Genomic DNA, 12307 nt, shown 5'->3' on the forward strand with positions numbered 1-12307 from the left:
GGACGCAGTTACCCATGGCACATGGGCTCTGTGGGCTGCAGTTTAAAATGTGAATTAATTACACGATTACAAACAAGATTATTTTTTAACTTCTTTCTGATAAATATGATGGATGGATATGATGGATAAATATGTTATTCTCAGACCTGGTTTGGATCATCTTTTCTGAAAGTTTTCAGGCTTGTCATCACTATTATTAAAATTTCTATTTGATATTCCTTCTCTGTGCGTATTCAGAACCCACGTTTTCTGTTGTGGCTGTGACAGTTCTATAAATACAGCTGCCCATGTGGATCTTGGCAAAATAGAGTCTTCCTGATCAGAAGCAAAATCACCCCCTTCTCATGGGGATTTCTGTTTGAAACAAGGATGTTTTGCACACTCAGAATGATGCTTAGGTGATCAGTTGAGACACACACATTTGCAGGCAGAATTTGGAGATGGGCCTTCATATCCTGAGTGAATTGTGATTCCAGTTTAGAGTTGGCTTCTTTGTTGGCTCAGTGTTACTTTTATTAGCAATTCATACACATGTGGGCTGGGGAGGGAATTGTCGAGGGCACTTCTGCTGAGGTGCTTGTCTGCCAATATAGGAGATAGAAGCTAAGGCCTTGGTTTTAGCTGGACAAAGAGCTTGCTTTAATTAGCATTTCTCCCATGTGTTTCCCAGTGTGACTGACTCATTGGAAGGAGCAGTGTTCTTGCAGAGTGTTCTCACTGATCATGAATGTGTTCTGTTTTGGAGTAGGGATGAATGTCTAATGCCAAATTTCTGCCTAATAGAGCTCTGGGTGCTGGCTAACCATAATTATAACTCGTGTGGTTTTAGGTAGTGTTTTCAAGTCCTCTTCTGAAGAAGGACTATCCAAATTTACATTGTTCATTTTGCAATATATTAGGGAACTTGATCGTTCAGAGATACATTTTAATACAGCTGTCTGCAAGACTGTATCTTACATACGCCTGGATTAAAATGTATCTTGCATAAGTGAGTCCCATTTCCCATGTGGTCTAGAATGCTCTGTATTTTTCCCCTGCATTAATAGCTATTCCACCAGTTTTTGTGTCAAAAAATTAGCTACCAGTAATTACAACAAGATTTGGTTTTATTTACTGATCCAGACTGTATCTATAGACTATAGGTTCTATTAGGGTGCTGTTTTAAATATCCCCCATGATTTTCCACTTACTTTGGTTGCACAACCAGGTGACCACTTTAATACTAAGTGTAGGAAAAGGCATCAAGCTAAAGCCCTGTGGTGTGTTTCTCAGCTCATTCTGCAGTCTCATTGGGCTGTGGTTATAATTGAAATTCCCCTCCACTCACTCTTTCTGTTGGGCATTATGTGTCCTGAGTGCGTGTGCAGTGGGGGAGGTTATTGAATGATCCTGTGCTACACTGCAGTGTTGTATCTGTAATTCACACACACTGGCTTTCTTGTCAAGGGAGGCTGAGTCACTAGCTGCTGCTGATTTCTGAAACCTTGGATCTTTCTAGATGCTTGCTTACCATTAGTATTTTTTCTCTACAGTTTTAGTATGTCCAAGAACTTCTGACATACTAACATAAAGTTGGTTTGAGTGAAAGCCATGAAGGACAGCTCGCTGAACTCCCTTAGCTAGTGCTAAGTTGGATTAATTATGCTTGCCAGTGTTCTAAAAAAAGCAGGAAATTAGGCTTTTCAAACTATATTTCTGTGTGTCTAAATCACCATCAACACAGTGATTAGTGTATATTTAAATATTTTTGATGTGTGATTATAATTTCTGGTGGTTTCACAAAATATAGTGCAAGTGGCTTGCAGGGGAAGATTCTCATTACTTTTCCTGAGGAGGAGGAATTAGATTTTGTCATATGCCTTTTAACTCTATTGCTATGAAAATGCATTAAAAATCCCCCCAAACAACAAAAAACCTTAGTGTTCATTTCCATTGAAAATATCAGATGTCAATTGTGTGAACACAATGTCAGTAAAAATGTTGTTTGTTCATATTTTGATCTTAAAATGCACAAATGGTAGTAAATATTTTCATTAATTGTCCACAAAGGAGAGAGAAACTAGCAGAGTCACAACAAACATGTGTCCATTTGCAGTCACAGATAGACACAGGTAGGGAAGGCCTGTAGAAGATGGGGGCCTGCTTTTAGGTGCTGTAGCGTGTCAAGTATTTGAAGGGTGTGTGTTTTTGGGCAGTGCTAATGAACATAAGCTAGCTGTGGTTGCAAGAAAATAGATGATGCACAGTCTGCAGGAATAGTGAAGGTCCTGTATAACTGTTGATGTGACAGAACCTAAGAAGGAGTTGGGGTTTAATGTCTGATATGGTTTCCAGTGAAGTCCATAGGGATAATGTATAATTTTTTGGAAGGAATTGGCTTGAATTTGGAATTATTTAGAATTCTGTCTGTAGGTGTTCTTGTCTACCTGTTTCCTTACATACCTCTTACATCAAAACACCCAGAATTAACTTTTAATGGATGCTTAGGCACTAAGCACTGCAGCAGTTAATTTTTTTTAACCCTTCTTTTGATATAACATTTCATTTAGGTTGCAAAAGATGTGTCGGTGAGGCTTCATCACGAGTTAGAAAATGTGGAAGAAAAGCGTACTATAACAGAAGATGAAAATGAAAAATTAAGACAGCAGCTCATAGAAGTTGAAATTGCCAAACAAGCACTACAGAATGAACTGGAAAAAATGAAAGAGGTTAGTACTGCTATTTACTTCTACTCCAATTATTTGAAGAGCTTAGATTCTTCCTGATGAACTGTTTTTCTTCTACAACTTGGTTTGGGGGCAAACACTATGGCCGTCAAAAGCTGAAAGTTGCAAGGGGTGCTAAAGTACAGCTTGATGTTTGCGAAGCTGAGAAGAAATGAAAATATTTGGTGTTTTTAGCAAAACAGGAACCAAGTGGTGCCTTTTTTTCTCCCTCTACTGGAAGGGAAATGTGAAGTTAGTGGTAACAAGAGTTCAGATGCTTTGATACATTGTACCTACATAAATATTCATGTAGGAAGTGTGCTGAAGTGTGCCAGAGGCATCTGACTTTACAGATGATGTTTCCCGCAGGTTCTTACAAAGACCAATAGTTCTTCCCTTGCTAACTGCACCTGGGGACTAGCAGGCACACTGAGACTGGGGATCTAGCCACCCCCCATCTTGTTCAGTTGTGCTCTTTGGAGCGCTGGGAAGTGAGAGACTCTATCTGGCTTTTCAGTCTAAGCATAATTTTTCATTCTATCTAATTAATCTTCAAAATTACTCCAGCTGCCATTACATAGATGCAAGATACTGTGCCATTAAGTAAGCAGAAAATTGCATTACAGCAGTATTAGCCAGGCTGACAGAGATAACAAAGCAGCAGTAAAAGGAGAAACTGTTGGCTAAGAATGACTTATCAGAAGTCCCTAAAAACAGCTCTCCTGTTTCCTCTTCAAGATTTAAAATTCAGTGAATGCCCCCAATTTTCACATTTAGGAATATTCCCTAGTAGGAGCACCAGTGTCTTCTTTGATCTTGTATGAAGCAGAAGAGACATATTTAGTTGTCAAAAAGGGTAGGAAATTTTGAGTTGTATGATGTTAGGGCATTTTTAGGAACTGCAAATGAGTCCTTTAAGTGATGTAGTATTAAAAACATTAAATTTTTTTCTTTACAGGAGCTGAATTTCAAGCATATTAGTAGAGGTTAAACTGGTGCTTTGTTCCACCTTCTGCTGCTTTCTCAGATAACTGCTGATTTTAAAAGGGCATGAAAAAAAATCTGAGCTTTAGTCAGGTTTCCACTCATCTCCCTGAAACTTTCCCCTTCTTCTTTTCTCTCTGGTTACTGCCATTAAATAGAGCTTGGTTTCCTCTTAATAAGAGCATGATCTTTCTGTAATTATCCTTGTAACTTGTCTTTAAGATTGGCTTTACTCCAAAGTTTTTGTTATTCTTGTCCATTCACACTCTACTTTCTTTTAGGTTCTCATCTCTGCCTCCTCCTTCTCTCTAATAGGTTATACTGCTGTAAAATCATTTTGCCTCCCTTTTTTGAAGCATCTTCAGATTACAGTGATGTTTGGTGGCAATTTAATAGTTTGTGTTCTTTGATATTAAGCCAGTTAGTGGATTTCTTCATCCCTGTCATCACTAGTCACTTTCTCCATGTCGTGGCTCTTCCCTCTGGCCCGCTATGCTGAGCTATGATTCTGCTGCTCCCGCACTGCACTACACTCCTTTCTTTGGGTTGTGTTTAGCCCTTTCTGGTTTTGCTGTTGGTATCAATGAAAGGGTGCTGGAGGCTCCAGAAGAGATGGTGTCATGTTTAGGGTTTCTGTTACACAATAATGGTTTTCATGAAGCTGAAGGAGATGGATGTTTCCCAGTGGCACAGAATGGGGGCACTGAGCCAGAATGAAAACTTGAAGTAAGGCTTGACACCGTTGTAGGGGTGGAGTGGACAAAGAGTCAGAAATACATCCTTATACTGAAGAAGGGAGAACTGCCTTATATGTCATCATGATTGGCAGGATTTATGTATTTCAAATAGGCTGCTGAGTTACTTTCAGCAGGTGAATGCTGATTTTCAGGCCGGGACTTTCAGCACACCATGGGGGAAGATGGAGGATGGGTGAGGAGGTGCAAGTCAGAGGAAAAACAAGTTTGAAGCAAAGCCAAATTATTATTATGCACTTTGCAAATAAACCATGATTTGGGGGACTCATGGAAACGTGCTTGTGAAGAATAGTAGTAAATCTTACAGAATTGAAATTTAGAATCTGTGAAGAAGCTATTCAAATGTTAATACAAAAAAACATGAAAACAACCGAAAGCAGTCTGCATTAGAATTTTTCCGTGACAAATAATTTTTCATCTTCTCTGGCAATTGAAGGTTTCATGCATTTTAAATGTCATTGTCAGGTAGTCATAATGTTAATTTTCTGTTTGTTTGTGAGCTATTTTCCTCTAATTTCATGGATTCACAACCCTTTCTCATTTCAATACAGTCATTATAACCAATGGAACCTCCTGCTTAAGGGAGTTCTACTCAGCTTAAATTGAAATATAGGGAAGACCTTTTGTCTGGCTTGTGATCTTTGCTTTATTGAGCTTAGAATTAATGGGAAAGTATCTCTCTAAAGAGAAAGAAACATTTTTGTTTCACAACATAGTAAAAATGCTTGGAGATGTAACGATTGATTTCTGTACTTTTTTCATCAGATGTACTGCAGAAACCCAAACCTTTCAATTCTTAAAATCTATTTATGTACAACTGCCATGTGAAATTTCTTTCTCTTTAATAATGAACAGTGTGACATATCAGAAAATTAAAATATGACTTAATAGAAAATGTAAGAAAGAAAGCATAATGTTTTGGTAGGTAGTCTCTAGGGCAGGACCAAAGCCAAAGTTTTCTCTTTGTGGATTCTGTTTTTTCAAAAAGCATGGAGACTTGACTGAAAACATGTAGAAAAGATAAAAACTAGCAGATGTGTTGGTTTAGAGTCAAATCTGGAGTTCTCCAGTTAACATTTGGGTGAAATAGACATAGGAATGTATTTGTCCATTTATGTAAAGATGTAATTGCAGTTTGCCTTATCCATTTATGTAAAGATGTAATTGCAGTTTGCCTTGTCCATTTATGTAAAGATGTAATTGCAGTTTGCCTTCTCGATTTGGAGCTTTTGGAAAAACAAATTATGATAAATTCCACAACAAGTTTGAAATTGTTGTTAATGGCAGCTGAAGCTTGCAAGCATCCAGGATTTGGAAGGTGTTCCAACAATGCATTCATTTTCTGTCAGTTACTTTTGCTTTCAGTCCCCCAAACTGCACCTATTTGATGGAAAGTTATTCCTGCATGTATCCACACAGACACACAAGATTTTTAATCTGTGTTGGTTTTATTTGTAGCAACCGCTGCTGATTTCTTCTTTAATATTGATTGCTATCAACTGTAATCCTTTTTGGGAAGCCAAAAACAAAGTAGAGGAATTGTTTCCTAGCAGGAAAGAGAAACCAACAGTAGCTAGACGTAATTTTTCAGATATTAAAAAAATTAACATGTTAATAATAATGAACATATTGTTCATTGATTAATTAATTAATTAACTTTCATTAATTCTTTGTTAACAAGTAAAGCCTAGATAATGCTTATAGATCTTTCTGTTATCATGAACTAAAAATTAATTTGTTTACTGTAGCTATGTGCAAACACCCAGTTAGCTGAGGTTTAGTGGTTTGTTGTGAAACAAATGATGTAGAGGGAAAATATGGTTGTTGTACTGGACCCTGGGCTTTACAAATCCTTGTTGCAGGGCAGACATGCAATGGCAAGAAGCACAGTGTTTTTCAGGGACATGTGCTGTGGAAACCCAGAGCACTGGGAATATTTCTCTGTCTGCTCTAGGGTGTCCTGACCCCCAGGGGAGCACTGACTTTGACCCTCTTTCATGGAGAAAGTTTGCTAGACTTCAAGATAGACTAGAACCCACAGAAGTGTGAAATAGATTATAGAGAGTAGTGCAGGTGAATCACTTGGTGAGAAACTTAGGGTTTGGGATTTTTAGTATGTTGTAGATGGAAGCAAGATGGAGTGCACAGGGTGTCATCCTGAGTTTCCTCTTCATGCTTCTTCTTTCTTCCTTCCTCTTCATGGGTTTGGGTGGCATTTTGTAATTGGCCAGAAAAGTCCAATAGCGGGCTCTGTGAGATCAGTTATTGGGTTAAAAAGGGAAAATAATCTAGGTCTTAATTGGATAGTTTAGTCTTAAAAGACCTTGTAACAAGAGATTGTTAGCCATTTTGTGCCTTCTAATGAAAAGCTGCCAAACTCACAGTCGTGAGACTATTTGACTGATAAGAAATAATAAACACTTGAGTCCAAACATGAAATACTGTCTCAAGTGCCTTCAACCCAGAGAAACCAACGACTGGTACTCCCACAATGTGTCTCTCTGAATGGGTATGGATTGCTCTGCTACTGCTCCATGCTGGGCAGATGCAAGGAAGCTCAGTTCTTACAGCTGCTTTAGGGTGCTGTTGTTGAGCCACCATTTTCTTCTTCTGAGCACAGACTTCTAGTTGAGATACACAACCTGTGATAACCATGGCACTGAACCAGAGATGTCTTTTGTGCCTCCAGTTCAGACTGCAGGCACAGGAGTCTGTCCCTCCCTGCATGGGTCTGTGTTTTGCTGTAGTGGTGCCTGTCTTGTCAATCTGGTTCATACACTGCATGGGAAGGGAAGAAGGCAACAGGATCTGGGGAGCTGGGCACTGGAGCTGGGAGGAAAAATCTGAATTCTGTTCCTTATTTTGACACTATCCTGCTGTGGGACCACAGGAATGTAATTACACTTTTCTGCTTACTCTTGCAACCTTTGCCTGCCCTGTTTAAGTACAGATTAGCTCTTTATACTTCTCTGAGTGTTCAGGCTGCATAGACATCAGAAGGATAGCTGAAAATTTCACTTAAAAAGCTGCTACAAAAAAAGCCCAGACAATTCCAAATTCAACCCCCCAACCTCACAAAAAAAACCCCTAAAACCAAACCAAAACAAACCAAAAGCCCCCCAAAACAACCAAACAGCACCTCAAACCAACAAACCCATGCTGTGAAAGATCTAGTAAGATGCTGTCCTAGTCCCCTTGATCACCAATACTAGCTTGCCTTGCTCTTCTAGGATGCAAATCCAGCATCTCTTTTTATCATAACCCTTTCTTTCTTTAAGCCCCTTCTGCCATTTAACCACAACCACTTATTTAGAGTCTTTCTTCTAGAACGCACAAAGTGTCACATTCTCCAGATTCTTTCACTCAGTCTTGATCCTGTGTCTCTCTTCTCTCTTTCTCTTCTCTCTTTCTCTTTCTATTTTTTCTCTTTCACTTTCTCCTTTTCTTTCTCTTTCTCTTTTTATTTTTTTTATACTACTGATAGTAGTAGCTGTTGTGCTGTCTTCTGATTTCTAAGTCCCAGTCTTGTCCTTCTCTCCCACCATTCCTTCCTTCCCTGCATCCTTCCAGCTGTTCGCGAGTGTCCAATCTCCTCTCTGGATTTCAAGAATTTTCTAGTTAATTTTGCTCTTATTCTGCTTTAAATATATTATCCCCATTTCTTAGCTACAACTTCTATCTGCTGTGAAATTTTTACTTTTCTCCTGGTTCCTCCACCCCCTCATGCAAATCTGTCAGCTTCCTTGGTTTGTTCTGTTCCTTTCCTTGTTTCCAAGCCTTAGCTCGTCATTTTTGCATCTGGTCTGAGAGCAGTGGAGGATCACTCTCTGTGCTAGGAAACAGCAATTGTATCACTGTGAGCACCTGAATGAAGGTTTCTGGTTCTAATGCCTGGCTTCAGCTTTATCCAGGCCTTCATGGAACAACAATTGCAGGACTAGTTGGCTTTGCCTTCTGGCCCTGGAGTTGGAACATAATCTGTCAGCTGGAGAAAACGTGCAGATTGATAGCTGGCAGTGGGAGAGGGTGAGGTAATTTATAAATACTGAATTTTCAGCAATTCAAACTGGTAAGCTCCAATGAGTAATTACCTGCTAATATATAGGAATTGAAAATTTCTAAAAGGTTATGTCATCCTTTTGATGAGTTAGGAAAGTATGAGGTATACATGGTATATAAACACAAAAATGGTCTGGAACACAGACATATTGGGATGTCTCAAGAGGACAGTTGCTAGAATAATTTATTATGAGCAAACAAGAATATTGTCATCTTAAAAAGAGCTGAATAATTTGCTGAAATTTCCCAAAATATTAAGAGTGTTGGTAACTTACCCCAGGACAGATGCTTGGTGTGGAAAATCTGCAACGCTTAAAATGTAATGAGGTTGCAAAAAATTGGAAACAAGTCTCATAAAGAGTGGTGGTTTGCAGCATTTCCAACAGGCAAGCCAGCCATATCCAACAGTAACATTACATATTTGGATGCTTTCAGAACTTCCTTGCCTGGTACTCATCTTGATCCCTTCTCTCAGGACCTTAAACTTCATCATCTCACAGTCAGTGCTGCCAGTACTGCCACTGACCATTAAACCTCTGATTCCTTGTTTGCAAGAGGTTCATCCAAGTAATTGCTACAGCTGACTTATTCATCACCTGTGGCAAAAATTGTCTCCAATCCATTTGCAGAAATCAGGTGACTGCTAGTTGTCTGAAAATGCTTCATCTCTTTCCCTTTATGCATCAGATGATCAGGAGACACTTCAGAGGGTGCTCCTCTGTCCTCTGGTTGTTGCCATTAGCTCGCAGCTGGCCCATCACCTGTCACAGGACAGCACCAAGCACAATTGAACTGCTCTTTTGTGCGGAGCCAAACCCTTCTTCCTCACCTTTGGAGTTTTCATCAATCCATTGCTGCACTCCAGGCATGTGAGCTGTCCTGACTGGTCTCTGTGATTCCAGTGAGGTCATAACTATGTGGATGCTCATGGATTTCTAGTTTCTGTTTGTTGTCTGTGCTGCATGCATATGAATCACTGGAGAGTGATACTTGAAAGAGAAAGTTTAAGTCTCCTCCATCATGCTGTCTCCCAGGCACATCATAATTGCACCTCACATTTTCATTTTTCCTCAGAGTTAGAGCCATTTCAAACAGCTGGTAATGGAGGGAGCAAAGTTAAGCAGAGTGAGATGAGAGGCTGCTGTAGCTGCTCATCCTTGCAGGCTCAGTGCAGTCAGTGGAACTCTTTGGAGAGTTACAGTAATTTACTTGCTCCTGGCACCAGATGGCAGCAGGGGAGGATTTAATAGGGCTCTCACAAGACCAGTTCCTTCGTGTGTCTTTTGGAGTATCCAATACTATCAGCAACACTTTTACCAGCAGTATCTTTAATGGGAGGGTTTCTGTGATCTGGAATTTCGGTTTGTTGTCTCAAAAATGGCAACTAGTTTTGATGAAAAGAACAACAGGGTACTGATAAGACTTTTTGAAAAGAGATGAGAAACAAATGTCTGCCTGGGTTTCCACAGGAAAGAGAGAAAAAGTCCTCTATCTCCAAGCATAGCTCAGTGATTTCTAAGCACCACATCCCAGACCCCCAGTCAGAATTGCTTGAATGGTATTCTGTTACCTTTGGTGTCTTGCCCAAGTATTTTGATCCTTTAAAAACAGTACTCAGCAGGGATGCTATTCACAACCTGTGAGGGTGTGATTCTGACACACTTGCTCAGAGCACACTGTGACTTCACAGGGACTGGGATAAGCAGAGTTTGCTTTGGTTTTGTTCTTTGAATATGAGAAAAGCATCTCAATGGAGAGAGAAATTAATCTCTGTAACAGAATCTGTTGTAGTAATTCTCTGAAAATGTCATGCCATAAGCAGGGAAAAAAAGTGTATTTGAGATGCAGCTGATGCTTAAACTTTGTAAAATAATATTTTAATTATCTATCCACCATCAGCAATTCTCATGAGCCATTTGCTTCAAGAGTTACTCAAAATTGAATATATGGTGAATAATAATGTATTCCAAAACATAGGTAATAAATATGGAATTATTTCAAAGGAATAAAGCTCCATAAACATCTTATTTTGTGGAGATTTTGTGAGTAAAGATGCCTGGAAGGGATATTTTTCAGTCATTGAGTTGGTGTGCTGCTTTGTGAATTTCTGCTGAATGGTCTGAAAATTGACAAGGGTGTGTAAAAGAAGTGGCAGGATTGATTGCTGATTAGGAAGTAATAATGAAGGAGTGGCAGCTGTAGTAAAAAAGAGTATATCTGGAATAGGTTTAAAACAGAAACTAATTTAGCCATCACAAGATAAAGACTTATCAGTTCTTTTGAATCTGTAAGCATAATGCTGCTACTCTGATTTCCTGGGACGTGAGAGTTGTTTCCTTGTGTCAGAATCTTATTTTATTTTCCTTCATCTCTGTGGCAGATAGCAGCAGCCTTAGATTTGCAAGCTGTCTTGTCAAAGGATTTACTGATGTTATATACAGTCTCCAGATAAAATTAGAATCTCTTTGCAGTAAGGTGTATTTTAAAGGAAAAGAAAACCCAACAATGACCATCTTAAAAAAAAAAAAAAAAAACCACAAAAAACCTAACTGAAATGGAAGCATAGAATAAAAGCTGAGCTTCCAAAAACATAGAAGCTATATTTTACAGAAAGGACATTAGTCCAAACATTCTGGTCTTAAGCACCTGTAATTTTTTTTTTTCTTGGATAATTCTTTTCAAAGTTGTTTTTTGCTACAGAATTGCTTCCAGCAGTCAAACTATATATGTAAAGTAAATCAGGCTAAGGAGGGGCCCACACACTGAACCAGCAGTTGCTAACATGTCCCTTAGATGGTTTTGACCTGGGTCAGCTGCCACTGCTTCGGTGCTTGAGCATGATTTGGGGTCTAGCCTGGGTCAGAGCTTGTTACAGATTGACAATTTGGATGTGTTCCTGTTTGTTTGAAAGGAAGCTGTAGGGAAGTTAAGCTGTATTGTCATCAGAGCTGAAAGGAGACTGAATTGTGAAGAGCCAGTTGGCACGGGGTCCTGAGAACAGTTTCTGACCATTTCATTTACTAGTGCAAAAACCAGGCAAAGGTTCTGTGACTTGGTGTGGAGCCAGATGAGATGGCAAACGAGATGCAGAACAGCAAGTCCAGTCTGTTGCTGCCATGTGATTTCCTCCTGTTGGGAATTACTTGGCAAGGGGCAATCACTTGCCATGCCCAGTTGTCCGTGGAAGTAATGGACAGGGTGGGAGCTGTGGATCGGGTGGTAGATGGTAACTGGTTATCAGGGAAAATGGTTTGTGAGCATGAACTCACCATAGAGCAGGTGGTAAGGGATGTATTTCTCTTAATACAGACTTTAGAGTATGACTTCCTCAAGATATAAAGGAGAAAGAAAACCTTTTTTATCTCTTTGCTGAGTAGGCAGCCTCACTACTGACTTCACTAAGGCCGCCAAAATATGATACCACATTAGCAAATGGAGAAAAGTCTGGGAAATAAACTATTAGAAGGCTCTATAATGGTCCTCAGTCACAGAAAAAAAAAAAAATATTTTTGTAGTTCTCAATTTCAGTATTGCTTTACTCAAATGGAGATTCAAGTGTCCCTATATACAATTGAGACTAAGGGTACCAACTGGACTGCTCAGTTGAAACAAAAAGTTGCCAAGTCACTTAGAAGTGTAAAAATGAGCTCCCTTGTTTAGGGGATTCTTAAATAGCTCTATCATGTTACTTTTCACAGTATCAGAGACAGCATATAACCCACCCTGGTTCTTTTGTTGTTGTTTCACCTAAGTTGGTTTTGTTGTTTGGTTGGGTTTTTTTTGTAATAATACATTGTACTTTTC

The 12307-nt window shown here is 39.3% G+C and overlaps 1 protein-coding gene across 1 annotated transcript in view; it reads left to right on the forward strand.

The window, feature by feature from the left end:
* SOGA3 (SOGA family member 3) overlaps positions 1-12307 on the forward strand; it is a 29916-nt gene that overhangs the window by 4588 nt on the left and 13021 nt on the right. The window contains exon 4 of the mRNA XM_054279917.1: positions 2550-2708. Within this exon, the coding sequence (XP_054135892.1) occupies positions 2550-2708 (159 nt within the window). The remainder of the gene's footprint in view (positions 1-2549; positions 2709-12307) is intronic.

This window comes from Melozone crissalis, unplaced genomic scaffold (assembly GCF_028551555.1).
Source record: "Melozone crissalis strain CALT ecotype California unplaced genomic scaffold, PUWL_Pcris_2 ptg000027l_1, whole genome shotgun sequence".
In the NCBI taxonomy this organism is placed as follows: domain Eukaryota; kingdom Metazoa; phylum Chordata; class Aves; order Passeriformes; family Passerellidae; genus Melozone; species Melozone crissalis.